Source organism: Chamaea fasciata, unplaced genomic scaffold, assembly GCF_029207755.1.
Source record: "Chamaea fasciata isolate MVZ Bird 193981 ecotype frontalis unplaced genomic scaffold, bChaFas1.0.hap1 SCAF_10, whole genome shotgun sequence".
NCBI lineage: Eukaryota > Metazoa > Chordata > Aves > Passeriformes > Sylviidae > Chamaea > Chamaea fasciata.
Genome location: NW_027094095.1, coordinates 27,934,189 through 27,960,805, shown reverse-complemented (window position 1 = coordinate 27,960,805; position 26,617 = coordinate 27,934,189). Strand labels below are relative to the sequence as shown.

At 56.8% G+C, this 26,617-nt stretch overlaps 1 protein-coding gene across 2 annotated transcripts in view; it reads left to right on the top strand.

Moving 5' to 3' along the window:
• Nucleotides 1–14,828: 14,828 nt before the first annotated feature.
• Nucleotides 14,829–26,617, top strand: part of SSBP3 (single stranded DNA binding protein 3) — a 54,129-nt gene continuing 42,340 nt past the window's right edge. Inside the window, exons 1-4 of one of the 2 annotated variants that reach the window (XM_066192865.1) lie at nucleotides 14,829–15,012; nucleotides 15,133–15,205; nucleotides 15,388–15,449; nucleotides 16,027–16,111. In XM_066192865.1, coding sequence (XP_066048962.1) covers nucleotides 14,957–15,012; nucleotides 15,133–15,205; nucleotides 15,388–15,449; nucleotides 16,027–16,111 — 276 coding nt within the window. In that variant the 5' untranslated portion in view covers nucleotides 14,829–14,956. The remainder of the gene's footprint in view (nucleotides 15,013–15,132; nucleotides 15,206–15,387; nucleotides 15,450–16,026; nucleotides 16,112–26,617) is intronic. The other variant, XM_066192866.1, reaches the window with a different exon arrangement.

Sequence of the window (26,617 nt, the reverse complement as noted above, 5' to 3'; positions counted from 1 at the left end):
CGGGCGCGGGCGTCGAGGCCAGGCTGGCGCGGAGCCCTGGGACGGGGCCAGCGCACACCCCCTCCCGCTTCCTTAAATATGGTCACGCATAACTTTTCTTAAGGTAGCGCTTGGCAGATCTGCGCTCGCCTGGAAAATGGCCGGCGCTCGGGAGCTTGGCTCTGGATGCAGGAGGGAATGTGTCGGGCTGGCTGCAGAGCCAGGGAGAGCGGCGGGAGGCACCGGCGCGCTGCCAGCAGCTCCGCGGAGCGGGGTGCTGCCGCTTCCTTCAGCCCTCCCCAGGGAGCAGCTCCTGGGCTGAGGTGCCTTCCCCAGCCCACTCATCATCCTCTTCTCCCCCCATCAGCTCAGCAAGGGGCGCTCAGTTAAACTTACCTGAAAATATCAGCCGCAGGTGCCGACACCAAGCTCGCTGTCCGGAAAAGCCTCGGCAAACTTCTGCAAAGCCCATCCAATCCACACAGCTGCTCCCTGGCCCTGCTGCCTTTGAAGTACCTGTGACAGGGCTTGTCACAAAACCTTTTTTTTTTTTTTTAACAAGGAAATAAAATGCAAATTGCCGTGTCACCTCATTGATGACTATTGGGTTTAGTGGAGATGTTGTTCTATTTGTATTTGATTTACACACTTTTACAAGTGAGTCTTGGTAATCAACCTACAAGAGTTTGATCAAAGCTCTTGGCAGGCACCGGCAGCACAAAGTATTGCCACTGGAAGGCCAGCAGAGAAATAAAAAAGCAATTTCAACAGGAAATAAGGCCCCACTCCTTTTTTGGTAAATAAGAATAACAAAGCACTGAAACAGGGCAAAGCCCCTGCCTCAGCCACGTACATTTTGGGCTGGTTGTGGAAAATGTTCATCAAAACCCTAGACCCAAGCAGAGGGGAGGTGGGAAGCCTGGATACCTCTGCAAGGGCCGGGCCGGGCAGGGGTGGAGGTGGGGCCCAGCTCAGGGTGATGACCCCCTGAGGGGGTTTGGAGCCTTTGGGGGATGGAGGAAGCAGCGCTGCATGGCACCAGGTGATTGATCCGATTATGGTGATGGAGATTCTCTCTGCAAGAAGATTGTTGCCTGAGGACTTTAACCCCACTGAGCATTCACTGCTCAGCTACTTGGATAAAATCTGCATTCTTCATTCCAAGAGCAGGAACAGAGAGGCCCTTCCACCCTGCACAACCCCTTCCATGTCTTGCAGGTGGCTTTGCAAACCCAACTGCGATTAAATTCCATCATTTCAGAAAACAACATTTCCTTTAACGCATTCCCTTTTGGGACAGCAAATAAGATATTTCTCCCCAGGATGGTTTTCTACCCACTTGCAGCAGCCTGCAAACCAGATCACAACGAGCATCCTCCAGAACATCTCCCCACCTTTAGCACGCAGGCCCCTGGCCAGGGGGAAGCTCTTCAGGGATCTCTCCCTCCCTCCTTAGGACTGTTTGTTTCTGCAGCCAGAGATTAGGATCAAAAGGTTTGTTCCATGAAGGGAAAACGATTCTTCCCACTCGTCAGAGGGAACAGCACAATCAGAAACACTTCAGATGCTTGACCCACGCTCGAGCCTCCAAGCAAAAGTTGCAAGGAGAGGTTGATGTTTTCCAGGCCCAATTAGCATAATGTTGTAATTCCCGAGCTCTCAGGCTGCCTGCATCCCTTCGCCCTGGCCGCCCAGCGAGCGCAGCCGGCACCAGCTCCCCTCCTTCTGATCCATCACCATATGCCCGTCTTTTACAGTTCTTTGGTGCGTGATGCTCAGAGAGTGGATAATTAGCTAAATGAATTAATTGACATTCATACCCGTAATTAGCAACCGGTTACAAGCAGCTATTCTCCTTGGGACAGCTAAAATTTCCCAGGGATTGGTGTTAAAACACTGGAAAATCGTTCGGGGTAAATACCGAGGGCCGATGGCGCCCGGGTTCTGCCTGGGCTGTAAGAGCCGCCGCACGGAAAACAAGCCCGTGCAAAAGCAGAGCAGGCTGTGGAACGTGTTGGATATGCCGCGGCTGCTCGGGAGGAGGAGAACTTTGCAGCTTCGGAAGAAATCCGGGCCAGATGGGCGGCCTCCAGCCGGCAGCTCCCACCAGCTCCCGGCTAACCCTTTCTCTACCCCCGCTCACCGGAGAGTTCGCAGCGAGGCCCCGGCAGCGGAGGCTGCTCATGCAAAGCAATGGGAATTGGATGTCGTGAGTGTTAATTAAACCATTAATTACTGCTGAGCGGTGGGGGGAAAAAAAGTGACCTATTGGTTTTATGGCTTCTTGGAATAGTTGGGAGGATGGATTGCTCTGAGGCTCGGCAGTGGATAAAAGGGGCTGTGGCACGAGGTAGGTCTTTGTTGAGATGTAGGTTTTCTCAGATTTTAAGGGGATGCTGGCGATGGGTGCCGAGGCCAGGAGTGGGACCCACACTAGGAACAGGGTTAGTGGAGACTGACACCCCAGCTCTCCTGTACTGCTGGGGGAGACCACAACACCAGGGGCTTGGACAGGCTTTCAGGGTGTCCCAAACTTCCCTTAGCAGGGATCCCACTCCCAGCCATGGGGTGCAGTCATCACCCACAAGCCCCGACAATCTGCACCCACAGCCTCTGGAGTCATAGCCCCTGAGAGGAAATGTGCAGGGACCCCATACCCCCAGAATGTAGCAGGGGTGGGTGAGCTGAAGGTCTCTTCTCCCTGGAAAAGGCCCCCCAAAACCTGGGCACCGATGGGAGGAAGGGAGGGCAGCACACAGGCACCTCCATACAAATGACTCCTTATGGAAAAGAGGAGAAAAAGTGATACTAATGCACTTCATAAATCACAGTCTCATGTCTTGCTGCATCAGGAGCTCTGCACTGCCAGGGAGGAGAGTGTAGGCTGGGGGTACAAAGGACACCAGCGAGGATGAGCCCTCCAGCTGCTCAGGAACCAGCACTGGGGTGCCCTGCCCTGCACCACCCTCTCATCCTGACAGGCTCTGCTACCCACGGCGGCTGCAGCAGCTCTGGCTGGCACAGAGGCAATGGCAGAGGGTGATAGGACAGGGTGATAAACTGGCACCCCACGAGCCTGGGTCTCCCTCAGAGAAGGGCTCTCCCACAGCTCCTGGCACAGGATCAGGGCTGCATCACTCTGCCAGGAATACTGTTCCTGGCTCCTCCAAGCTATCAAAGCTTTAGATTTCCCTGGCAGCGCCTGGAGCTTAAAGGCTGGGGAAAGGGACAAAAAAAAAAAAAAAAAAAAAAAAAAAAAAAAAAAAAAAGCCAGTCTCAGAAGAGCAGCAATGGCAAAGGCTGGGCCAAGGAGCTGTCATGCCACCCCTTGAGCTACTACACACCCCAGTACGTTCTCAAACACACTGCACAAGATAGCAGGGAGGCTAATTTTTCTTTAGCTGCAGGCAAAAAAAAAAAAAAAAAAATCAATTACAAGGTAACCTATTTTTCAACTCCTCCATTGGTATTTACTTAATTTCAAGGCCGACTTGCCCACCCTGCCAGGGAGAGGATGAGAGAGGCCGTGTGCCACTGAGCTGAGCCAGGCTCTGGCAGGGTTTAGCTTGGGTTTAATTGAGACACCGAAGCTCAGAGCAATGAAAGTTTGTTTGAATGGGACAGCACGGGACATGGGGCAGCCAGGCAGAGTCCAGCCCTGATGGGGATGGGCAGCACCAGAGGTTTCCTGGCGCTTCCAGGGCAGCAGGAAAAGCCCAGTGGGAAGCATGACTTTCTGGAGGTTTGGGAGGTGCTGGTGGTCCATGTGGAAAGGGACTGCAAGGGGGAAGGCCATGGGGACAGGCGTAGCTCCAGGTGTCCACAGGAGCAGGCAGAGTCCCAGAGAATCTGTGGGGACAGGAACACTCGGGGTGTACATGAGGACAGGGCCATCCCGGGACAGTCCACGAACAGTTGGACATCTGGAGGGGTTAGACAGACACAGGACACCCGCGGGCACATGGGGACAGGACACTGGGCGTGCACAGGGACAGAGACATTCACGTGGGGAGGGGTGGGCACAGGACATCCCTGGACACAGGGACATAGGGTTCAGGGGGTATACAGGGATCAGGGACTGCTGGAGGACACACGGACACAGCACCATGGGGGGACACACAGACACAGGCGGGACACTCGGACACAGGGGAGACACTCAGAGACGGGGGGACACTCGGACACGGGGGGACACAGATATGGGGGAACACACGGACACGGGACGATACACGGACACAAGGGGACACTCGGACACGGGACTGAGGGGGGACAAACGGAAACAGGACACGGGGGGGACACTCGGACACACGGACACAGTACACAGGGGGGACACACGGACACAGGACACGGGGGGGACACTCGGACACGGGACCCCCGCGGGTCCGCGCCGAACCGGCGCCGCCGCGCGCCGCCAGGGGGCGCCGTTGCTCCGAGCGGCGGCGCGCCCCGCGCGCTCCCCCCGCTCCCCCCTCACGCCGCGGCCGCCCCGGCCCAGAGCCGCGACCCGCCCCGCCCGTCCCCGCCTGTCCCCGCCTGTCCCCGCCTGTCCCCGCGGCCGGGGGCGGACACCGCGGGGGGACGGCGCCCTCCGACACCCCCGGGCCCCCGCGGAGCGGGGTGGGCGGGAGGGCGGGGGGGCTGTGAGGAGGAGGGGGCGGGGCGGAGCGAGGCTCGGCCAATCAGCGCGCGGCGGTTTCAAGAAGCCCCTTCCGCGCCCCGCCCCGCCCGCGCGGCGCCGCGCGGCCCCCGGGGGGGGGACACGGACCGAGGGGGGAGGGACGCGGACCGGGAGAGGGGCCGGGGTACGGCCCCGCTGCCCACCCTCCTGCCCTCCTTCCCGCTGCCCTGGGGGAGGGGAGCGGCGGGAAGGCATCGCGCCCACGCCGGGATTCGGGTTCTGCCAGCGCTGGGCTTCGCCTCCGCGTCCTGGGCTGCAGGGCCACGGGGGCACTCGCCCCCTGGTTGTGGTGGGGACGCCCCCCAGGCCTTTATCAATAATGCAACGTTATTAATTATGCAATTTAATTAATTATGCGCATGCAGCATCTACCGGCGGGTCGCTGGTGCCGCCTGCATAAAAAGCCTTTTGCTGGCTGGGGTTCTGCACGCAGGCCTTGCACCCCGCAGCCGCTTGCCGGCCCCGGCCGTGTTTTGGCACCGGTGATGCTTCGGCCAACGCCGACCTCCCCCCGGCACCGACCGCCCTCCAACCGCCGGCACAGCTGCGCGGGTAAACAGGAAACCCCGACACCGCAGCTCCCGCCAGACCCAGAAACCCCAACCCCACGGCAGGCAAATGACTCCTTCCCAAAAAACATCGGCGGCTCCGCGGGCGTGGGGCCGGGCTGGGAGAGGGGATGGGTGGCAGCCCACCGGTACCGCTGCCCGCCTGCCTGCGCCGGGTTCATTTGAATGCGAGCCATGCAGAGCGCTCGCCACCGCCACTGAGGTGTGGAAATCTCGCCCAGAAGAGGAGGGGGCTCTTCCTGCTCACAGGTTTAGAGGGGGGAAAAAGCTTTATTACAAGACAGGGAATTTTAGACACCGAGCCCAGCCGCTCTCAATGGCTGCGCGGCATTCCAGGGAGGCTGTGAAATGAAGGGGTTAGTTTTGGAGGGGTGCAGGGAGTGTGTTGGATGGGAGCCCCTCTCCCGTCCTCCCCATTAGCATCTCCAGCAGTCATCATACCCCGGAGTTTTGGTTTTCCCATGGGAAAAGGGAATACCAGGCTGGCAGCAACATGAACATAAAACAGCCTATATCTTGGTCAAAATTAAAATTCAAAATCCAAACTGCCAGCAGCGGTGCCTGGCGGGAGGACAGCCCTGCAACAGGCTGGGGTGCAGCATGCCAGGCAGGAATGCAGCCTGTACAGGTCTGTGTCCAGCCGGGATGGCAGTGGTGCCCATCTGTAAGAGCACACTGCCCACACACCCACTATGAATAAGGGCCACATCACTACAGAGACTCACGGAGCCATTGGGGCTACTGAATAGACCCCTGCACCTTTGTAAGTGCAGGGCACAATTAAGGATGTAAATTTTAAAAATGCGTTTATTTTTTACAGGTGATGTTCCAGCAGAATATTCCCAGTGAATTGACAAGCACAGGTTTTCTTCCCAGCAATGAGCACCTTAAAGAGCCCCGGGCAGAAGCCACCAGGCAGTGATGGACCAACAGTTCAAGGAAGGGGGCAGGAGAAGGGAAGCTGCTCTGGGAGGTCAGGAAAGGCCAACTAACCACCAAAACTTTGGGAGAATTACAATATCCTGATGAGCCCCGGCATCAGGGGCTTGAAGGCTCCTTTCTGCTCCTGGGAGGTCAGGGATGGGTGCAGGGATGTCGCCAGCCCAGGCCAGAGGCAATAAAACGCCTGGAGTGATGCAGCAAAACAGGATGGAGTCGCGTGTCGAAATAAATCATCCATGGAGGCAAGGCAGGGAGGAGGAGGAGGAGGTTTGCTGCTCTCGAGCCTCTCTATATCCAACAAAGCCTCAGAAACCCCAGGTGGGCAGCAGGAGCCGGGGCAGGATCCAGCCGGCCGTGGCCCCAGCTGTCCCAGAGTGGAGCCGCTCCTGGCCAGGCGCCCCGCTGCTCCAGCTCTCCCGGGAGCTGGTTTTCCCATCCCTTCCCAGCTCCCGCGGTTTCACCTTGTGGCAGGCAATGCACCGAGCTGCCAGGAGTGATAAAATGGCTGTCCCCCAAATTTATGGAGTTTATCTGTGAATAACTCTTGGAGGTGAAGCGGCCGTTGAGCCGCGGAGGAGGAAGGCTTTACTTCGGGAAAAACTCTCCCAGGGGCAGTGCAGAACAGGCAGGAGCCCAGACCCAGTTCCAGGGACCAGCAGAGACGTGTCCCATGTCCCCCAGGCCCCCCAGCTTGTAGGGCTGGAGCGTCGCTGGGGTGAGCTCGCCACTCACCCACGCTGGGGGAAGCCAAAGGCTCGTTTCCCATCTGCAGCGTGTTTATTAGGAGCTAAGTCATGAAGAGGCTTTGGCACATCTCCGTGGCTCCCGTGGAGCGTGTTTAGCACAGCAGAGATCGCTGCTTCTTCCAACAGCACATGCATGCCTGGGATTTCCATGCCGGCCAGGCATTGTGCCCCATGCTCTCTTCCCATGCCAATCTTTTCTTCTCCTCCCCCCCCCCCCCAAAAAAGGTTGTATCAATGAGCTACGGAGCAGCATCCTGATTCCTGGGAAGCACAGCTGAGGCTGAGCAGGCTGGAGCCTCCCCCTCATACCCCCTCCCCACTCTGCTGCAGTAACATCCATCCTAAGTTTCTGAGCCTCTTCTAATTTTGGAGGCCGTTAGCAAAGCAGGCGCTGTTGCAGCCAAACGAGGCTGCCAATGTTTCCTTTAAAAGCTGCTTTCACTCCGAAGGACTCTTCTAGATGGTTTGCTTTTAATAGCAGGCTGCAGGGTGCAACGCCCAGCTCGTGGCCAGGGCTGTCTTTGGAGCGGGAAGGGACTGGATGGCATTGGGAGCAGGACTGGGGACGTGCAGGGAGCCACACACATCCATCGTGAGCCATGGCACACGTGCCTCCCTTGCCTGGTTCAGACCAGCAAAGATCCTCACTCCCTTGCAGAGCTGATCCTACTGCAGCCCATTCCCTCCTTTCCCTCGCCAGCTTGTGGGGAAACCTTTATAGCAGGGGGGTTCAGATACAGCTCCTAACCATGATGATATCTCAGAGGAGAAGAAAAGGCCAGAGGAGCCAGGGAGAAGCAGGAGGCAGTGAGGTCAGCGCACTGGTAGGTGTGAGTGCTTTGAAAAAACCCAATTGCTGCTTCAGTATAACCAGATTCAGGAAAATGAAGCTGAAGTGTGAAAAATGAAAGTGAAAAGATAGGAACCAACCCACGGCTATTTATTCTAAAAATACTGACCTAAATACTTAAGCGCACATATAAAAGTAGTTGTCTTTGCTGATTTCCTTTATGAGAGTCTCCTGGTTTGGTTATTATTTCACTCAGAAACCAGAAGATGAGGATTTTTGGAGACATGGAGACTGTGCTTTAGCCTGGCACTCCAGAAGTCTTTTGCCCAAAGCCGTGTGCCCAAATGTCATCCGAAAGCCCAGCTTTGAAATTCATTCATTAAGCTAACGAGGCCCTGTGGTGAGCAGCCCATGGATTGGAACAGGAAAGGCTTTGGCTGGGTCTCGTGCAATGGCTCTCGTGTTTCTCCATGGGTGGAATGATAGCAGTGGCCATGGGCATACTGTGGGCCTGGCAAAGCCCCCAGAAGAGATTTGGGAGCAGAGGGACGCGCTCGGGCAGTGGCCTTGGCACAAAACATCCCTCAGCTTGTGGCATTGGCAGAGCTGGGCTGTTGTACACATCTGGGCTGGGGTTCACATCTGGGCTGTTGTTGCAGGCAGTCACCAGCCTCTGCCCACTCCCCACTCATCTGGCAGCAGCCAGGGCCAGGATGTGGGGAGGCTGTGGGCAGCCTAAGTACTGAGCATGGCTTAGTGAGGCTGGGACCAGTGAGACGACATGGCCAGCACAGCGGGGCCATTGTAGTGGAGCACCTGTCCTGCAGGCAGCCCTCTACTCAGGTATTTTGGGGTTTCCAAAAACACATCCCTGGAGGTGTCTGGGCCAAGCAGTGGGGTGGATGGCAAGGGAAGTTCAGGTGCAGGGGTCAGGCAGTGCACAGGGACCCCTGCGTGGTCACAGCCCCCGATGCAGCACCGTGACCTGCTCTGCACGACCTTCCTAGGGAAGAATATGAAAGTGCATTACGTGTGGAGGCAAAACGGATGGAGGAGCGGGCAGGAGTGCTGGGTCAGCAAGTCGTGCAGGCTGGATGAGCGGCGAGTGCTCAGAGGGAGAAGGAAGAGACCGTGCTGAACACAGTAAAGGTAAAAGCTGGGGGGGGGGGGGGGAAGTGGCTCCCTGCCTGAAGGTCCGTGGGGGGAGAGCGGCAAAGCCAGTCACAGTGTTTCCATATGACAAAGTGAAGGTGCAAGCCAGGAGAACATGGTCTTGATAAAATGGGTTGGTTTAGGGTTTTTTAGTTAGAAAAAGGGGTGCTCAGTGCTGTGTGGGAGCAGGAAAGGGCTTTTGGAGTGTGGTCTATGGCCTAGGGGCAAGTCTGTTCCATACAGCATTCTGCAGACCAGATGGATGAGCACCAGCCAAGTCTCCTCACTGCCTGATGGGAAGCAAGGTGGCCATGCATGGCTGGGTGTGTGAACAGAGCCAGAGCAAGCCCTCCAAGCAGCAAGAGCTGGGTTTGAAACCTTGGAGGATGTTGCAGAGGCGAGCGTCCCTAAGGACACTGGCTCCAATGGCAGGCTGCTGACTGGAAAGGACTGCTTTCCTATAGCCCTGAGGTCTCCCTTCCTCCCACAAAACTCCCAGGAGCGATGGAGGAAACCCTCGTGGGCAGCAGAGCCAGTTGGACCACAGCTCACCCTGCAGCAGCTTTTACCTAAAATAAGGCTGCTAAAATAAGTACCCAAACTGTCGCCGCACTCGCAGCAGATTTACAGCTCCATGCACGCACCTGGCACTGGTCCACCCTGCTGTGGGAGCACCCACGGGGCCAGTGGCAGCAGGGGGAAGGTCTGCTCCAAAACCCAAGGTCACCCTCCGTCAGAGGTGCTCTGGCCCCGTTGCAGGGCGCTGGAGGGGGTGGCTGGCTCAGGGCACTGCTGGCGGCACATATCAGGCGGAGACAGATGGAAGAGGTGACAGATAAGGGACTCAGCCTGGAGAAGAAACAAGAGAGATAGGACCCAAAGGCTCTGCCCCGGCAGAGAGAGGAGGCTCAAAACCAGACCCAGCAGAGCTGGATTTAGATCCCGTAACGCCGGCTGGGTGCCCGTTCCCTGCCTAAACCCCTCCTTGCCGAGGGCAGGGGGGTGAGGAAACCACTGATGTTGAACTGCAGATATTTAGGTGGTGCAGAGGCTTCTGCCTGGCTCCCAAGGCAGCTGAAAACTGCTGCTACTCTGAGGAGGCTGTGACCCTTCGCTTGAGAATGGCTGGCATGGGGCACAGCTTGCTGTCTGTCCTGTGGGATGACTGAGAAAACTCCAGGACAGGCACCATCCTGTCATCTGTAGGGTCTGCAGGCACACACAGCTCTGCTGGGATGTCCTGGGAGGGTCCCTGCTATGCCATTGCCATAGGAGACCAACAGGCAGCACTGATATGTAACCCTTTGATGCATCCTCACTTCATGCCAGTGCCCTGTTGTCCCCACATAGCAGCCACCGGAGCTCAGCCACAGGGGAGGAGTAGGGTCAGACACAGACAGCACCACATGGGAATAGCAGCACTGCTGGGAGCCAGGCTGGGGTTGTCACCATGCAGGACCACAGCCCCTGCATGCTGGTTTGCTTTGGGAGAGGATATTTCATTGCAAAATGTTCCTTGCAGGGAGATGCAGGGTAGTGGCAAAGGAGGTGGGAACAAGGAGAATCAGACTCGCCCAGAGCAGCTGGCAGTGGCAAGAGGTGAGCAGAGGTGACACTTTGTCAGGGTGACAGGGTAACCAGGGTCTGACATTTTGGGTTTTGCCTTTGCCCCGTTCCTTGGGAGTCACACCACAAGCGTGAGTTTGAGGCTTGCAAGTTTTCTGTGCTCCTCAGCCAGGGAAGTCCTGCTCCTCAGCTTTCTCCCTGTCGCTTTCTCCCTTTGTGCCTTCTACCCCTGTCTGTCTCCTCTGCAATGCCGGGAACCCACAGAGTTAAAATCCCAGGAACACCAGCTATGGGACTGCAGCATGGTTTCCCAGCTTTCCCTGGGGAAAGCCCAGGAGCCATGTCCCACACGGGTGCTCCTGCTCAGCACTTTGCAATGCCTGCCTGCAGCCGAGGTTAGCACAGGAACTGCGGGTGAGGAATTGGAGCTGCCACGCAGGGAGCTGCTGGGGAATAGCTGCCACGCTTTACATTCACAGCCCATCTATTTTGCAATAACTTCACCATGATGTTCCCACATAGACAAGCCTAAGCTAGCATAGATAATGAAATGGGTTAAAGGAGACAGGCGGAGGGAGAGGAGAGGAGCCAGCAACTGGTAGTAAATCAGGGAGAGAACAGGGTTACTTTAAATTCAAGGTCTTGGTGGCAGGGCAAGTTTGGTTTCTGCCAAGAGGCACGGGGTTCAGACATGAGACACTGTTGGGGAAGACAGTAGTGACTCCTCGGTGGGGCCACGAACTTGTGTCCCCCATCAAATCCCACCCTGCTCCTGGAATTCCCCTGTGCCTGCCCCATGGGTATCACTGGGATTAAGCACAGCCAAGGGCACCCATTCGGGGTGGTAAAGGGTGGTCACAGGATCCTGAAGGAGGATCCTGGCAGGGTAGGCAGTGGCCTCTGCTCTTCAAGGGGAAGGTCCTGCAGGCCCACATCAGGTCTTGGTCGGGGCCTGGGGAGACCCAGCCACTGAGACTCCCCCATCTTTGGCATGGGCTTCGAGGCAGTCCAAACAAGCTAATTAAATCCTGCTCTGCCTAATCAGAGCCATTGAGCACCAGTCAGAAGAAATTAATCCTGTGTTTTATTAGATGCTGTTTGAAGTCGTGTTTGGCACCTCATCCTCGGTTCTCATCTCCTTCTGGGGAAGGAAGAAGGACATCTGCGGGGAAGAGCGAGGGTGCAGCAGATGGCAGCGGGGATGATTCAGGGGCTCGAGGAAGGAGCTGCGACTCCAGCGGCATCCCTGAGTGAGGGGGGGGACAAGACTCCTCTCCCTGCATCCCACAGCCTACCCCCTCCCCATGGCTGAGAGTCTGCGAGCCAGGCAGGCATCCCAAAAATACATGTTCCTCCGCATTGCATGCTAATGGCTCTGCAGGAGAGGTCCCACCGCAATTAAAGCACAAGGAGCATTAATATGCAACGTGGAGAGGCCACTCTTCCCACAGCTACTCCCTCCCAAACCTGTCCTTCCTGCTGCACATCCCTGCCCACTGGGAGCCTGCCCACGGGGATCCCACAGCAGTCCCAGTGGAGCCGCTGGCAGTGTGCAGTAAATTTGAGCCTTCCCTTCGCTGTGCCCAGGGGATGCTGCCTTTTTCCCCCTGGCACCCGGCACCTTCTCCTGCTTTCGGGCTCAGCGGAGCAGGATCTGTTGGGCACCCACGAGGTGGGTGCCATGCAACGCAGCCCTGGCATGGGAGACACCTGACAGCTGGGAGAAATCCACAGGCAGGTGTTTAAAACAACCAGCTGGGTGATGGTTTGGGGTTTTTAATGACTTCTGGTGCTTTAATTGCTGCAACCCAAGAAAAAACTCCTGACAAAGAGAATGTCTGGCCAAGTAAGGTAGCCCACAGGTCACCCTCCACGCCTTGGGAGCACTCGGTAGCCTTGGTACATCCTCCTGCGACTCGGCTAGATGAAGCTGCTGGCTTTGGGTGTGGGGATTTATTTTTTTCCTAAATTTCCTGTCACAACTTGCGTTAAAACTTTGCAGAGCCACTTAATTGCATTCTGCGGTGGTGATGATATGAAATTAGTCTCCTTTCTGATCTTTAGCTAAGTTGGTCCAAAGCACCAGCTTATAATTTGCTCTTAATCATCAGGTCGTGGAAGATGCGAAGGCAGGGCTGGTGCCTGGTGAATTCACACGGGCTGGGAGTTTCCGCCCTTGCTGTGCCGGCATTTGGCAGCTGGCAGGTCGGGCTCTGCCACCCTGGGATGGCAGTAGTGATAATTTCTTCTGGTGCCACTTTGGGAAGTTTTTCATCATCTGCTCTTGGCCATTTCCTCCAGAAAAAGCTGGGAATTATAGCTGTCCAGAGGAGAGGAGGGAAAGCCGAGGTGGTTTCCTGTCTCCCTTCTCTGGCTGCTCCCTCCTCTGAGCATCTTGGAAACATCCTTCACTCCTGTCTGGGGACCTGGAACCAGACTGCTGAAGGCACATGGAGAGGAAGGGATCCTATCTCCCATCTCACTTCTCTGGGCTTGCTTCATGTCCCAAACTACTCCAGGGGTTGGGGAGAGGAAGTGGCTGGGTTTTGCCTGCTCACCTATCCCAGACAACCATAGAGTTAGAAGAAAACAAGCTCCCGATGAACAGGAGCAGGGCAGGGCAATATTCTGGGCACAGAGAGGCCCTTTCGCTGCCGAGGGCACAGCGCCCATCATTCCAGTGGCATTAGAGCTTTCCACCTCCACACAGGAGGTACAGGATATCAAGGTATTATTTTTAACCAGGGATATTTAGTGAACTTCTCACGTGCTGCTGGAGGGTCAGATTTATCCCATAGCCTCAGTCCCAGGAGACACTCCCAGTTATTTTTGAACCCATCAGAGCAGCAGAGGGATGCAAAGGCTCGGGAGACACGAAGTCTGGGGTTTGTCTGGCCTGTCCCTCCGGTCTGTGCTGCAGAGGCATGCGTGGAGCAGAGCCCCACACGCCTTGCCTTGTCATCGCCGCCGTCACCCCGGCCCCCACCATAAAACCCAAATCTTGGGCGAAGCCCCAAGTTTTCCTTTTCTGCTGAGATGATCTCGGACGCCTGCAAGTTTTGATCCTTCTCGACCTACCGCATTGCAAGACTTTTTTCTCCCCCCCACCCCGCAGTCAATTTAAACCTCAGTTTAAACCGTGAAGCGAGTTTGGCCCTGCTCAGGCAGGTCCCGATGGCCGTGAACATTCCCACGGGCGCCGCTGCGCTGCCGCCGCCGCGGGAGTCCCTCCCACGCCCCGCGGCTCCCCACGCCGCCGCCCCGAGCCTCCCTGCCCTCGCACGGAGCGCACGGCCCCGCTCACACCCGAGATCCCCCGTGCTTTAGGTGTAACCTCCCCGTTTTAGCAGCGGGGGACTCATCACACAGCCCCAGCCGAGCGCGCAGCCGCCGTCCCGGCCGGTTTTTGTTCAGCCGGTCACTTCGGAGGTAGAGCTGAGGCCAGGGCAGGGGGAACGAGCTGGTTGAAGCCTTTATTTTTGTGCTGCTCCAACATCTGTCCCCATGGGCATTGCCACCCGAGGCCGGGACTGATAGTTCGGTGGGCTCCTGCAGAAACAGATGTTGGTGGGGCAAGGGATGCAAAGCCCTGACTTCTAAATTAGAGGTGCCCGGGGATACAAGCGTGGCTTTGCCCAAGCCCCCGGAGAGAGGCAGAAGGGCTCCCCACAGCCCACCGTGTGCGACCCCCACCCAGCCTGGAGGGGGCGGCTTTCCCCGCGTGTTTTTTAGGGTAGCGAAGCGAACAAGACCAGTGACTGGAACTGCCAGCTAGGACAGGCCGACCCCAGGCTCCACGGAGGGCTCCGCACAACCGGGCGCGCCTGGCCCCGAGGTGACCACCGGCAGCGCGGAGCTGGGGTGCGCGGCGCCGGGCGGGACCCCGGCGGAGAAGGCGGAGTGCCCAGCCCCCGGCCGCCTCCCTTCTTCCTTCTCTGTATGCCGGCCTCCCGCCGGGTCCGTCCCGCCCGGCCCCGGCGGGTCCCGCCCGGCGCCGCGGAGCGGCAGCGCCCGCCGGGCCGCACCGCCGCTCCCCCGCCCCCCCCGCCCGGGCGGTTTCAAGTCCCCCCTTCCGAGGTCTCCGCGGCGCCGGCCAATCAGCGCGCGCTGCGCGCCGCGGCCCGCCGCCTTAAAGGGCCCGCGCGCCGCGCGGCGCCGGGGAAGCGGCGCCGCCCGCGGGTCGAGCCGGGCGCGCTCTAGGACCGCGCGCCGCCGCCGCCCGCCCTGCCTGTCCGCCGCGGGAGGCCGCCCGCCGCCTCCGGAGAGGGGCGTGGCGCGGGAAGGCCCCGCCCCCGCCGGGCGGTGATTGGTGGGAGCGGGCGCCCGTCGGCGGCGGGGGCGGCGCCCGGCGCGGCCACGTTCGGGTGCGCGGCCAGCGGCGCGGCGGGCGCAGCGAGCGGCGGCGGGCGCGGGGCGATGGGGGCGCGGCGGCGGCCGGCGCTCTGACAGCCCCCGGCGCTCCCTCGGCGGCGGGCGCAGCGGCTCCGGCGGCAGCGGCGGGTCTCGGCGGCCGCCCCCCTCCTCCTCGGCGCGGACCATGTTCGCCAAAGGGAAGGGCTCGGCGGTGCCCTCGGACGGGCAGGCGCGGGAGAAGTAAGAGTGGCGGCGGCGGCGGCGGGGGGAGCGGGGCGGCGGTGGCGGCGGGCGGCTTTGTGCGGGGCGGGAGCGGGGCGCCTCCTCCTCCTCCTCCGACCCGCCGCTCGGCTGTTGCAGGCTGGCGCTGTACGTCTACGAGTACCTGCTGCACGTCGGCGCCCAGAAGTCTGCGCAGACCTTCCTGTCCGAGGTGAGCCCCGCCGCCCCCCGCGCCCTTTGTGCGCCGCCGCACGCCCGCCCTCCATCTTGCGCGGGGCGGCGGCGGCGCCGGGGGGTCGCCGCGCGTGGGGGCCCACGCCCACCCGCGACCACCCCCCACCCACACCACCCCCCCTCCCAACCCACACCCCTCCGCCTTCCTCTTGCCCGCAGATCCGGTGGGAGAAGAACATCACGCTGGGAGAGCCCCCCGGCTTCCTGCACTCCTGGTGGTGGTAAGTGCGGGGGTGTCCCGTCGCGGGTGGGAGCAGCCCCCGGGGGTTGGCGGGGGGTGCGCGCCGGTGGCGCGGGGCCCCCACGGGGTGCAGCCCCGGTAGCGGCGTGAGTCAGCAGCGGCGGCGAGCCCCGAACCGCCCCGGCTCCCGCTCCCCGCGGGGCGTCGAGGCGCGGCGGAGCCACCCCCGGCCCCGCGGGAGCGGCGGGCAGGGCTCCCGCTGGAGAGCTGCCGGGTCAGCCGCAGGCACCGGGCTGTGCCGGTGCCACTGGGGCGCCCAGGGGAGCAGGGCTGGGCGGCTGCGAGGCTGGGGGGAAGTCCCTGAAGTCTCACGGGCGGGTTATCCCTTCAAGGTGTTGCCTTCTTGAAGGCTACTTTTGCTTTCTTAAGCATCCTGCATTCCCCCACTCCAGACGGTCAGGTCCGAGCAATGTGAAGCTGGGATGCACAGCAGGATCCAGCTGAGGTGCCATCCCAGCCGTGGGCCCCGTGGGGTGGGAAGCTGCTCACCTGCACTGACCTGGCTGCCCGATCCCTGATGAGTAACTGCTCTTGTCCCGTCTCTCCCTGGCATGCAGCGTGTTTTGGGACCTGTACTGCGCTGCTCCCGAAAGGCGAGACACTTGTGAACATTCGAGTGAAGCCAAAGCCTTTCATGACTACGTGAGTAACAAGTTTCTAATCCTCGTGGTAATTACGGCGTTGGGGAGCTCCGGCGCACCGAGAGCCAACCTAACGTAACCGACTGGGCAAAAAGCGTGGGGTTTTTTTTAACCAGCAATGTTCTGATTTGACTGAACAGTATTTCATAGTGTTGCAATTATGTAAATGAGCTCAGATACTTATCTTAAGCGCTCAAAGGCATTCGGGCTAGTGGTAGAATTAAGAAGTTTTACGTAGCAATGGACAACAAAGCGTTTATAGAGGGTCGATGGCAAGATGTTTCATGCTGAGGACACCTCGAAGGGTGGGTGGGGGTTGGATTTTGGTGGGGAGGAGAAGGGAATTCCCCAAACCGCTGTTGAACGCCCCAGTTAATATCTCCCTGCCTTTGGCAAGGCTGGGGGCTTCCTTGGTTTCCTGAGTCCTTTCTTGATCCCAGCAAGGGAGAGGTGTTGTCTTGTTGAAGCTGGTGTTGCAGACCACTGTTGGTTGGTCCTTGTGCGTCTTGGCTCTCCATGGTTTGGGTTGCTCTCTGCAGAGGTGGCAGCGTGACCCGGGGACAGATGTTGCTTCTGGGGTGGCATGCTTGAGTCTGAGGTGTCTCCCAGAGACCCCCCATTGACAAGGGTGCGTGGCACGTCTGCCCCAGTGGGCGATGGGTGGGCTGCCCACTCAGTGCCCGCATCCGCAGCTTTGGGAGGAATCTGCATCAAAGGATTAGTCACCTGGCTGCGGGCTTGGACCCCAGTCAAGTGCGTTTAAACCTTGTAGCAGGAGCTGGTTTTGTCTGCTCCGGGGAGACTATGGTATGGAAACCATTTTTCCTCCCTTCCCAAGTTCCTCGTTGCCTCGACATGCCTGGCTTGGGATGTGTGAGGGTTTGTTGGCGAGCAGTGCCAGGCGAGTGTCTCGGGGACCTCCATGGCGCTCTCACACGCTGGCACTGGACACAGCCCTGGGGCACAGGCAGTGCCAGAGAGGCTTGGCTGGCTGCTGTGCTGCCTCTTGTCTCTTCCCACCCCGCTGGGTCATGGGAGAAGTGTGTCTGGGTATTTGCTAGGTGGAGCTTGTCTGTCTGTCTATCCCTGTGGCCGCTGTCTGCATTGCTTGTTTTCACTGGGTCGGATTAAGATGGTGAACTCCTGAACTGAGGGTCAGAGCTGACAACCAGCAGCACGTCTACCAGTTGTTGCCTTCTGCTCGCTTCCTGGATGTTTTGGGGCAAATTGTGGGGCTTTTGGGAGCCCAGATGGGACAGCAGGCTCATCAGGAGCAAGGCAAAGGTAGATCTTTGGACAGCAGAGCCACAGGTGACGATGACATTAGCAAGCAAGGCATGGTAATGCTCCATCCAGAGCAGCCTCCTCATCTTGTCTGAGGATTTAGTGTATTTAGAGAAATTAATCTTTTTTTTAGCTTGGTAATAATTCTAACAATAGGCCTGAGTGCATTAGATGATTCGCATAAACTTCTTTAATACACGTTGCTTTAAGCTTACAGTAAATAGACACAATCCTGATTGTTTTTAATTCTCGGTGTAATGCAGTTTTGTAACAGCCCCAAGTGCTTTACCTTTTGGGTAACTCCTAAGAAGATTTTCACTCCCCTGTGCTTTGGCTTGGTGGCACTGGGTTGGTTTCCCTAGGGTGTGTTTTGGCCCCAAGACAGGGCTTGTGCTTCTCCGTGGCGTGGCTGGTGACGGATGCTCACGGTGCAGTCCCTCTCTCTGAGGAGTGGTGGTTTCCTGGCACAACATGTACTTTACAGGGCGAGGGACCTACCTGGCCAGAACTTAAATATTGACCAAAGAACCGAATGATAACCGTGGGAGTGTGAATAGAGCCTTGTTTCCCTCCAGCTTCCGGGGCAGGCTGCTGGTACCAATGAGCGCGGTGGGCAGTGTCAAACAGCAAACCCAGCGACCCATCAGTGGTGCATGGCAGCTAAAACGGGATATGAGCCCCAAATGGGGCTGGATCAGTGAGTCACGAATTGCTTCATGTGGTGGTTGTGGTTAAAAATATCTCAACCTAGGTCTTGCCCCAGGTTGGTGGAGCGCTGTATTTATGCTTGGCCAGCAATGGGCAGACTCCGTGTGTCCTGCTTGGTGTTTGCCCAAAATATGGTGCACGTTAACCCAGAGACTCTACTACTGTAAGGACAGAAAGACGGGATGCTTTGGGAGCCTGGCATGTCACCTTCCCAGAGCCAGCACCAGAGGGGTTCTTGCCTAGGAGACAAGTCATTGGGAACGGGGAGCGGTTCTCCTCATTAGCGGGGTGCTAACAGTGGGATTTGCATGGTGTGTCATTTCCACTTCATCTTCCCAGCATAACTGTATGAAAACTATTAGCAGCAGCAGGACAAATTGCCAATTTTCCTCTCCAGTTTTGAGTATTTAAATCTTCAGTGAGAAATTAAAGTAAGGAGAAATCCCACTGCTAGTTTTCTTGATGGGACCCTTGAAAACTGTGGGGTCTTGTGAGCACTTGGAAATACTGCTTTTTACCTTTCCCCTCAGGTTTTTCTCCCAGGCTAGGACAAAAGCTTGCTGGGACTTTGTAGAAAGGTTGGGAGAAGAGTTGATGGGAGTGGGGATTCACCTGGCACAGGCAGGAGGAATGCTGCTCTGCTCTACCCTTCCACCTCTGCGCGTCCGTTAACACAACTATTGACTTGCGTTGGTTGGAGGGTTGTTACTCATCCTCTTCCACCTGTACCCAAAGAGTTCACCCAAGGATAAACGGCCCCACAAGCACTCACCAAGAAGTAAAACTCAACCCCTCGCCGTTGATTTAGGCTCCTGCAGGCCCCGTGGCGAGCACGCCGGCATTCCGGCATGCTCCCGGAGCCGGCGAGTTTGCAACGGGATCGCTCGTCATGACAGGGGATTTCAGCCGGCGCGTTATCTGGGAATTGGCTGATGGCTGGTCGCAGTTGAGCATTTCAACGCCGTGAAAGCCAATACAATTTGAGTTAGCGGTGATGACTGCCAGTTTAAATACCGCAGTGAATTTCTGTCAAAGAGCTAATACATAGAAAGGGGAATTGCAGAAAACTTGATCACCAGAACCACTTCAGTCGATTTTGGCCTCGAGCTACAGAAAATGAACTTAAATCTAGTTGACTGTTGCTACATACTTTTTTTTTGTGGTATTGCTCTGCCTGCACAGCCAGTTCATGTCAACATGTAGGAGAGAAAACTCGGAGTAGCCTTTAGCTGATGAAGACTTTGACTTCATCGTTCCCTTTCTCTGTTCCCCCAAGTTTCCTCCTGAGAAGGACCTGCACTTGGGAGCATTTGAAAAGCTGTTTTCTTTGCAGCGCAAGATCTGTGGAGCTGTGGCTTCAACTTGCCATTAACGCAGGGCATTGATTTATTTGTTTTGTTTTTAACTTTGGAAAGCTGCTGCAGTTCCTTCTAACTTAAGTCTGGAAGGATGTTCTGCAGCAGCATGGTTGGTTGCTGCTGAAGTGTGGTGGTTGGTCTGGGAAAAGATGGTGTGTTTGGGGCTCCTGTCCTGTCTTGGTTGGGGACAATCAGGGCTCCTCCTTTTTCCCCCCCATCTGAAACAGTTCCCCTTAGATTGAGATCTCAGGGGTTTCTGAAGCTCATGGGGATGGATGGATGGATGGATGGATGGATGGATGGATGGATGGATGGATGGAGAATTCAGGCTTGCTGGAGTTAGTCTGCTTGGTGGGAACAAGGTGAACCCCAAGAGGTTGGAAGGACTTTGGCCTGCTGGCTGTACAGACTGGGGGTCTCCCGGGGATGGTTCTTTTATGCTGGATCTGCCAGTCACACCCCATCCAGGTGTGGGACAGGCACCCCATCCCAGCATCACTGCCTGGGTGTTCTTGGGCTGCAGGGGAGCATTACCTTGTCACAGCACCTTAGGGTTGGTGTGGCCATCTCATGGCATGGTGCACTGGCATGTCACATGGCCTTGTGGGGCCCCTGGGAAGGGATGCTCTCCTTCATGCGTGAAGGGTTTGGTGTGACTGTCTCCTCTCCCATGCCAAGCTCTCGTACTGTTCCAGGACCAGTGAAGGTTGTAAGACCTTGTTCAGGGCACCCATGGCGGTGAGGGTGGGACCAGCAGGTGTGAGAGTGTTAGTCCATGAGTACCTGAGCTTCTCCTGTTGCGTGCAGCCAGTGTATTGAAAACATGTTGTGTAGGAGAAGAGATGTTTTTGGGACAGGTTTAGTACAATGTAGGGACAGGGGTGGGGAACAGCTTTGTGTGGCCCCTATGAGCCCCCACAGGCCTTGCCTGAGGCCTGGGCATGTGGCTCAGCAACGGCACACGCAGCTCTGTCCTGTTTCCATGCGGGACTGCGCTCCGTCTGGGCTCCATCCAGCTCCACTCTGCAGGGACAGGGATCCCTGGTAGGTAACCAGAGAGAGGAGTTTCCTTCAGGAGTGGCAGGCTGCCAGGAGCAGCTGCAAAACTCCACTTCAAAAAAAAAAAAAAATGCAACGAAAATAAATAAATCCAGATATTCCCTCCCCTGGCAGCGCAGGGCTCAGCCTTCCCTCCCAGTTTAGGGTACTGGTGAGCCCGGGTGTGCTTTAAAGCCTGCTCTTGCTGGAGCACCATGCAAAGATGGGTTAGTTAAATATTATATTTTAAACAACGTTGGCTGTCATGACAGAGCAACCTCTGCTGCCACACTTCCTGCTGCCCAGCAGCAGGACCAGGCCGTTTCAGAGCAGCACCTTTCCACGGGTGATGCTCGTGGTGAGGGCTCCATTGTGAAACCGGAGGTCAGAGCCCAGAGCTTATGTCTTAGTCTTTGACTGGGGAGCCTAAATATTTATCCTGTTCTGTCCCTAATGAAAACAAATTGTCAACAGTTGTTCAGTAACTGACTAAATTAAAATCTGTAATTAGTCAATTAGATTAAAGAGTTGGCACAACCTGATTGTATCATGCTGGTTAGGTTATTAAGAGAAAGGGTGTGATTTTTAATTACTGAATGCTAATTTTGACGGTTTCAAATAGAAACAGACGTTCCCCCCCTCCACCCCACCCCGAGTGCCTCTGCAAAAGTAAGGCAGGGGATGGATTTTATATCAACAAATGGTGTGAACATGCAAAGTTTCGCTGGCTCCAGTCCGGGACGGGGTTCTCCAAAAAAGCTGGGAGCGGGAGAGGAGGAAGGATTTGTTCAATCCCGCCTGAGGATGGGAAGGCAGGTGGGGGTTTGTGCCACGGGTGGGCACCTCCGGCAGGCTGGGTGCTGTCCGCTGCCCATGGAGGTACTGCTGCCCCATTGCCCATCCCGGTGCGTGCGGGTCAGCGTGCCCTCGCCTTGCCACCAGCCCTTGTGCAGCAGTGAGCCAGGTCGGAGTGGTTGTGAGCCAGATTGGAGTGGGTTTTTTCCTTTTTCCTGTTTGGTGGTTTTTTTTTTTTTTTGGTTGTTGTTTTTTTTTTTTTTTTTGGTGTGGGTTTTTTTTTTTTGTGGGGTTTTTTTTGGTGTTTTCTTTTTTTGAAGTATCTTTTTAATCCCCCTCCCCCCGGTGCTTGAGAAGGGGCCAGCTTCCAGCGGCAGGCAAAGCCCGCAGCAGGGAGGAGGAGGAGGAGGAGGAAGGCCTTGCGTGGCGAGCGCGGCAGCCCAGCGCCATCCCATTGTTTGCCCCGGCGGCCACGTGGGCGAGCGCGGTGAGGCCGGCGAGGGGACCCGGCGCGGGGGGAGCGCCTGCCCCCGGCAGATGCTGGGCTCCGGGCGAGCACAAAGCTCGCAGCCCTGCCCTCCCCGGCCTTCGGGGGTCCCTTCTTTGCAGGAACAAAGAGGGCGAGGGGCCACCGTGCCAAGCCCTGCCGTGCCGTGCCGTGCCGGGGAAACCGCGGCCGGCACGGGCGCTCCTGTCCGGCGGCGGGCAGCGGGGAGGTGTTAGGTCAGGACGCCGTCTGTTGGGTACGAGTGGGACTTTCCTGTTCTCCTGATCATTTCCTTCCTTACCTTGGAAACTTGGATTTTCTCCTACCTTTTGTTCCCTGTTTTTTCTCTCGTAAAGCTGTCTCCCTGGTTCTATTGGAAACAGCTGCCAGGGCTGGTCCTGGGGAGCGGGCGGGGGGCTCTGGCTGTTTCTCCTCTCTGGCTGCTCACGCCCCCGCGGCAGAGCTGGCACCGCCGAAATGGCACCCGGCTGTGAGAAGCCCTCCCTGGTGGGGAGTTGCTCCTGGGGGAGCTGCTGCTGCCACGTTTGTTCCTGGTGTTCCTTAGGAACAGAGGGGATGGCAGAGGGAGAGCGGTGCAGTGCCCGGAGCACCTTGTGTCCAGCCTGGCTGGTGCCGGGGTCTGACCTGCCCTGCCCACAGGACGCAGGATGGGCTGGATCCCCGTGAGCGTCACACACCCGCCTTGCCAGCATCCCACTCGGGGGTCAGGGAGGCTCCCTGACTTCTGCTGAGGTTTCTGCTCAGCCCATGAGCAGGTTCCTCCTTATTTCCCAGCATCTTCCCCCTCTGAGTCCTCACCCTGCAGATCCCTGGGGGAACACCCCAGGGCTGAGGTCTCAGTGGAGCAGAAGCAGTGCTTTCCTCCAGGCTGACAGGGAGCAAAAATGTCTTTGCAAGTAAACAAATACCTCACCTCTGCCTTGGCTTGGGTTTTAGTTTTCTTTTTTTTTCTCTCAAAGCTCCTGGTTCTTGCCACAAGTGCCAGCAGCTGAGTTCAAAGCTACAGCTGTGCAGTCAAGGGGAGATTTCCAAAATATGGGATAGCTTCTGGGTGCTGCTTCCTGTGTGTGATGGGACCCCACTGCCCACCCACCCACTGCCACCTCCTCTTATCCCCTGAGCGGTGACACCAGTCTCCTGTGCCAGTCAGGGCAAGAAGGGTGCCTTGGGTAAGGTTTGTGTTTGGATGAGGGCACAGCTCTGTGTGTAAAGACCAGCTTCTTTTCTTTTGTGTTGGGTTTGTGCATTTAATGAATTTTTTTTTCATACGAGGAGAAATGCTCACTCTCCTGCCTGAGCTTAATGTGGCATGCACGGTGACTTTAGTATCAAAATCAAGCGGAAAAGAAAAGTATACACATGCAGTTATATCTGTGGAATATGCACAATTAAGATGTACATATGGATAAAGATAGACGGGCATGTGCCTGTGTATTTTGGAGGGATGGGACAGAGCAGTGCTTTGTGTCCAGCCACCCAGCCCCCTCCCACTTGCCTTACTCTGCCTCCTCCATGGCCTTTGGCACCATCACCAGTGGTTTTCAGCAAGGTGATTTCCACCTCTGTGTTCCCTGGGCTGGGTGGGAGGCTGTGGGGTCAGTCTGGCTGTTTGTCTGTCTGTCCGTCCGTGTGCAAGGCTGCGCCTGCTGCCTTAAGATAAAGTCCAAAGGAAGACCTCTGGCTGTGTCTTGAGCTAACATTTTCTTTTTAATTTTTTTTTTCCTTAATGTTTCTGCATCAACCCTTGAACATTTGATCTGGTGCCTCTCCTCCTGGGGTGCGGCAGCTTTCTGTAGTGAAAATGAGCTCTCACCACCCCTCCTGCCTGCCTCAAACGGGGTCTGGAGTGAGGGGGGTTTCCTTCCCATTTTCCCTGGAATTGGGCTGGGCTTTTTTACAGTCTCTCAAGGCTGAGCTTGCACCTATAATTGGAATTTTTTGGCTACAAGCTGAAGCAGGGGGCTGCTCTGCAGCAGCTCTGACTGGCTGGTGAGAGTGACCTGCCCAACACAGCTGGGGTGCTGGCATCCCATGGCATTCCCAGCAGGTACAACAGCCCACCGCCAGTCCCTCCTACCTGAGATGGATTTCCTTGTGTGCCTCACTCCTCTCCCAGCTCCCACCCACACAGCTGTCATCGTACCTGGGTCACCTGGTCCAACACTGGCTGGTGCCCACCATAGCAAGTGGCCAGCTGGCATCTCCTTCCTTCCAGAACAGCCTTGCTGTGAGGGTGTCCCAAGCCTTGGCTTTGCTTGTTTACCCATTTCTAGTAACTGTAAGGTGGGAAATGCCTCTCTGTCACCCCATGCGTAGTTGCCATTGCCCAGCTGTGTCCCCAAGCAGGTGGCTGCTTCCTGTCCCAGGCGGTGTTTTTAGCTCAGCCTCGAGGTTGGTTGGTTGGGGTTGTGTTTTTTTGCCTTCTTTTTTTTTTTTTTTTTTTTTTTTTAAAGTAAAAAAAGGCAGGGCACTCGGAGGAAAGGGGGCAGGGCGCTTCCTTGAAGCACCCTGGTTTGGGGTGGGCAGATAAGGCTGCTGCGTCACACTGGGCTCCTCTGCCCTGCCAAGCCCAGCAGAGCCTTGCCCTCCTGCTCTGCCCAGCCCTCACTGTGTGCTCATCCTGTTTTTTGGGGGAAGCCCCATTGGGATAAGGCAGCCTCTAGTGCAGAATCTGCTTGAACCCCCACATCTCCCTGCCCACGAGTGATGCTCACAGCGAGCAGGAGGGAGAGGTGCTTTTCTCCCCCTTGGCTCCTTTCTGCCAGAGTGCTGTGCAGCTGATGGGGTGTAAATCACACCCAGCCTCCCTGTGCCCATCTGCCAGCAGAGTGGTGGCGGGGGTTCATGGCTGGTGGCAGCTTGGGGTGACTCTCCATCACAGCTCCAGCCCCACTCCTGTGTCCCTGTGGCTCTGGGGGAGTGCCCGCTGTCCCCTGAGGAGCAGGACCTCGGTCTGCCTGTTGGTGCTGGAAACACTTTGGCTCTTGGGGTCCTCCTGTGCAAGGCGTGAATCAGGAGATGGGGCTGGTTTTGTGAGACCCTGTTGGGGTCTGGTTTGGGGCAGGGACAGCCACACTTTGAAATGCTTGGTCTTTAGGGAGAGATGGGCTTTGTGGGATATGGTTGGGGATGGAGGTGGGAGCTCACAAGGAAGCAAACGCTGCCGCACATTGCATATGGGTCCCTTTAGCCCAGCTCAAGCACAGTTTTCCATGGAAACCCCAAAACAGATGGTTTTGTTTTATCCTGGGTATTACAGCACCAATAACACCCAGGTGCTTCACACCTTTGCCAGCCTCCTCTGGAGAGAAGGTCCAGGCTGAGGCTTCCAGGGCTCGTTTCATCGTTAAAAGCAGATTTACTTGCTTGTCCCGGAGCCCTTCAGGGTGTTGTGGCACGTCCTGACAGCTTGTCCGTCCTTACCTGCAGTCATCAAGGAGTTTTCAACATGACTTATATAAAGCCTTTGTACTTGGATTGCTCCACTGTGCTGCACAATGGCTTCTTTGTCATCCTGCCAGCTAATTAATTTTAACTTTTACCGTTGCTCCAGCGCGATGCATCGTCCGCCTGGTCCATTTGAAGCTCCCACCCCCCACAAGCCTTAAGTGTTTTCCAAGCAGTTTGACTTGTTGCTGCTGAGCCCTGGAGAAACCAGCTGGCCCCGCTGGTGCTCATCTTCTGGAGAACGAGCTGCCTTCACACTGCTGCAGGAGCTGGGGCTGGTGGAGGAAAAGCCATTAGGAGGCTCAGGTTTTCTCCAGTGGCTTGTTTCTCCTGGCTGGCAGCTGAAGGTCCCCACAGAGAACATCCTCTGATGAAAATAACAGGCTCTGGCTCTCTGTCCAGTGATTGGCACCACCAGGATCTTGCAGCCAGAGGTGAAAGCCTTGGCTGCATCTTTAGGACGAAACCCTTTGTGCCTGGGGATGTCTAAGCATGAGGGATGTGACCATGGGGATTTCTGGAGGGTTGGGCTCTGTTTTGGTTGTGCTCTGGAAACTGGCTGCTTTTTGCTTGCATCCTGTGAGCAAACATCTCCAGCACAGCATTCCTGGTGTAGCAGGGAGTTTACCCCTGGTACCTCCAGAATGTTCATAGGGGAGCCAAGCATCTCCTTAGAGCTGCCTGGATAAGGACCGGGAGACATGTGACCCCAGCTGGGTGTCCCAGCCCTTGGGGTGGGATGAGCCAGGGTATTGTCTGTTCCAGAGGGATGGAGATAGCCGCATGCATAAACATCAGCTGAACGTGCAGCCCTGGGGTTTGTGTGAGCAGTGCTGTGCCAGGGGGAGTTCCCCTCTGCCCGGGATGGGGACGGTGGCAGGTCAGGGAATATGGAACTGCTGCCTTTGTGTTTAATCTGGTTATAAGGATGGCTATTAGAGATAATGAATTTTGCCTGTCCCCACTGTTGTAATACAAGAACCCAACTGTCTTTCAACACCGCGAAGGTCACTCCTCTTTATTTCTGGTTGTAAATATTTCTGGTTACAGATGTTTGGGGTTGATGGACGTGGCTAATTAAGTTTCTTCTGTCGGCTGGTTGGCAGGGTGCAGGGGTGCTGGCACGGAGGTGAGGTCAGAGGGCAGGATCACAGCCGGGCAGCAATACCAGCAGCCTCTTAGCATGGTGTAAACCCATCTCACTGCAGCCCCACAGTGAGAGCAAAGCTGGGTTTGCACTGAGCCTTGCCCCTCTCTTTATTACGAATTTAGAGCAGGCTGGTGGGAAGACGGTGGCTTTTGGGAGCAAGTTTCCATTTTGCTGCTCTCCTTTGAGGGGAATTCAGCAGGAATTGTCGCACCTGCTGTC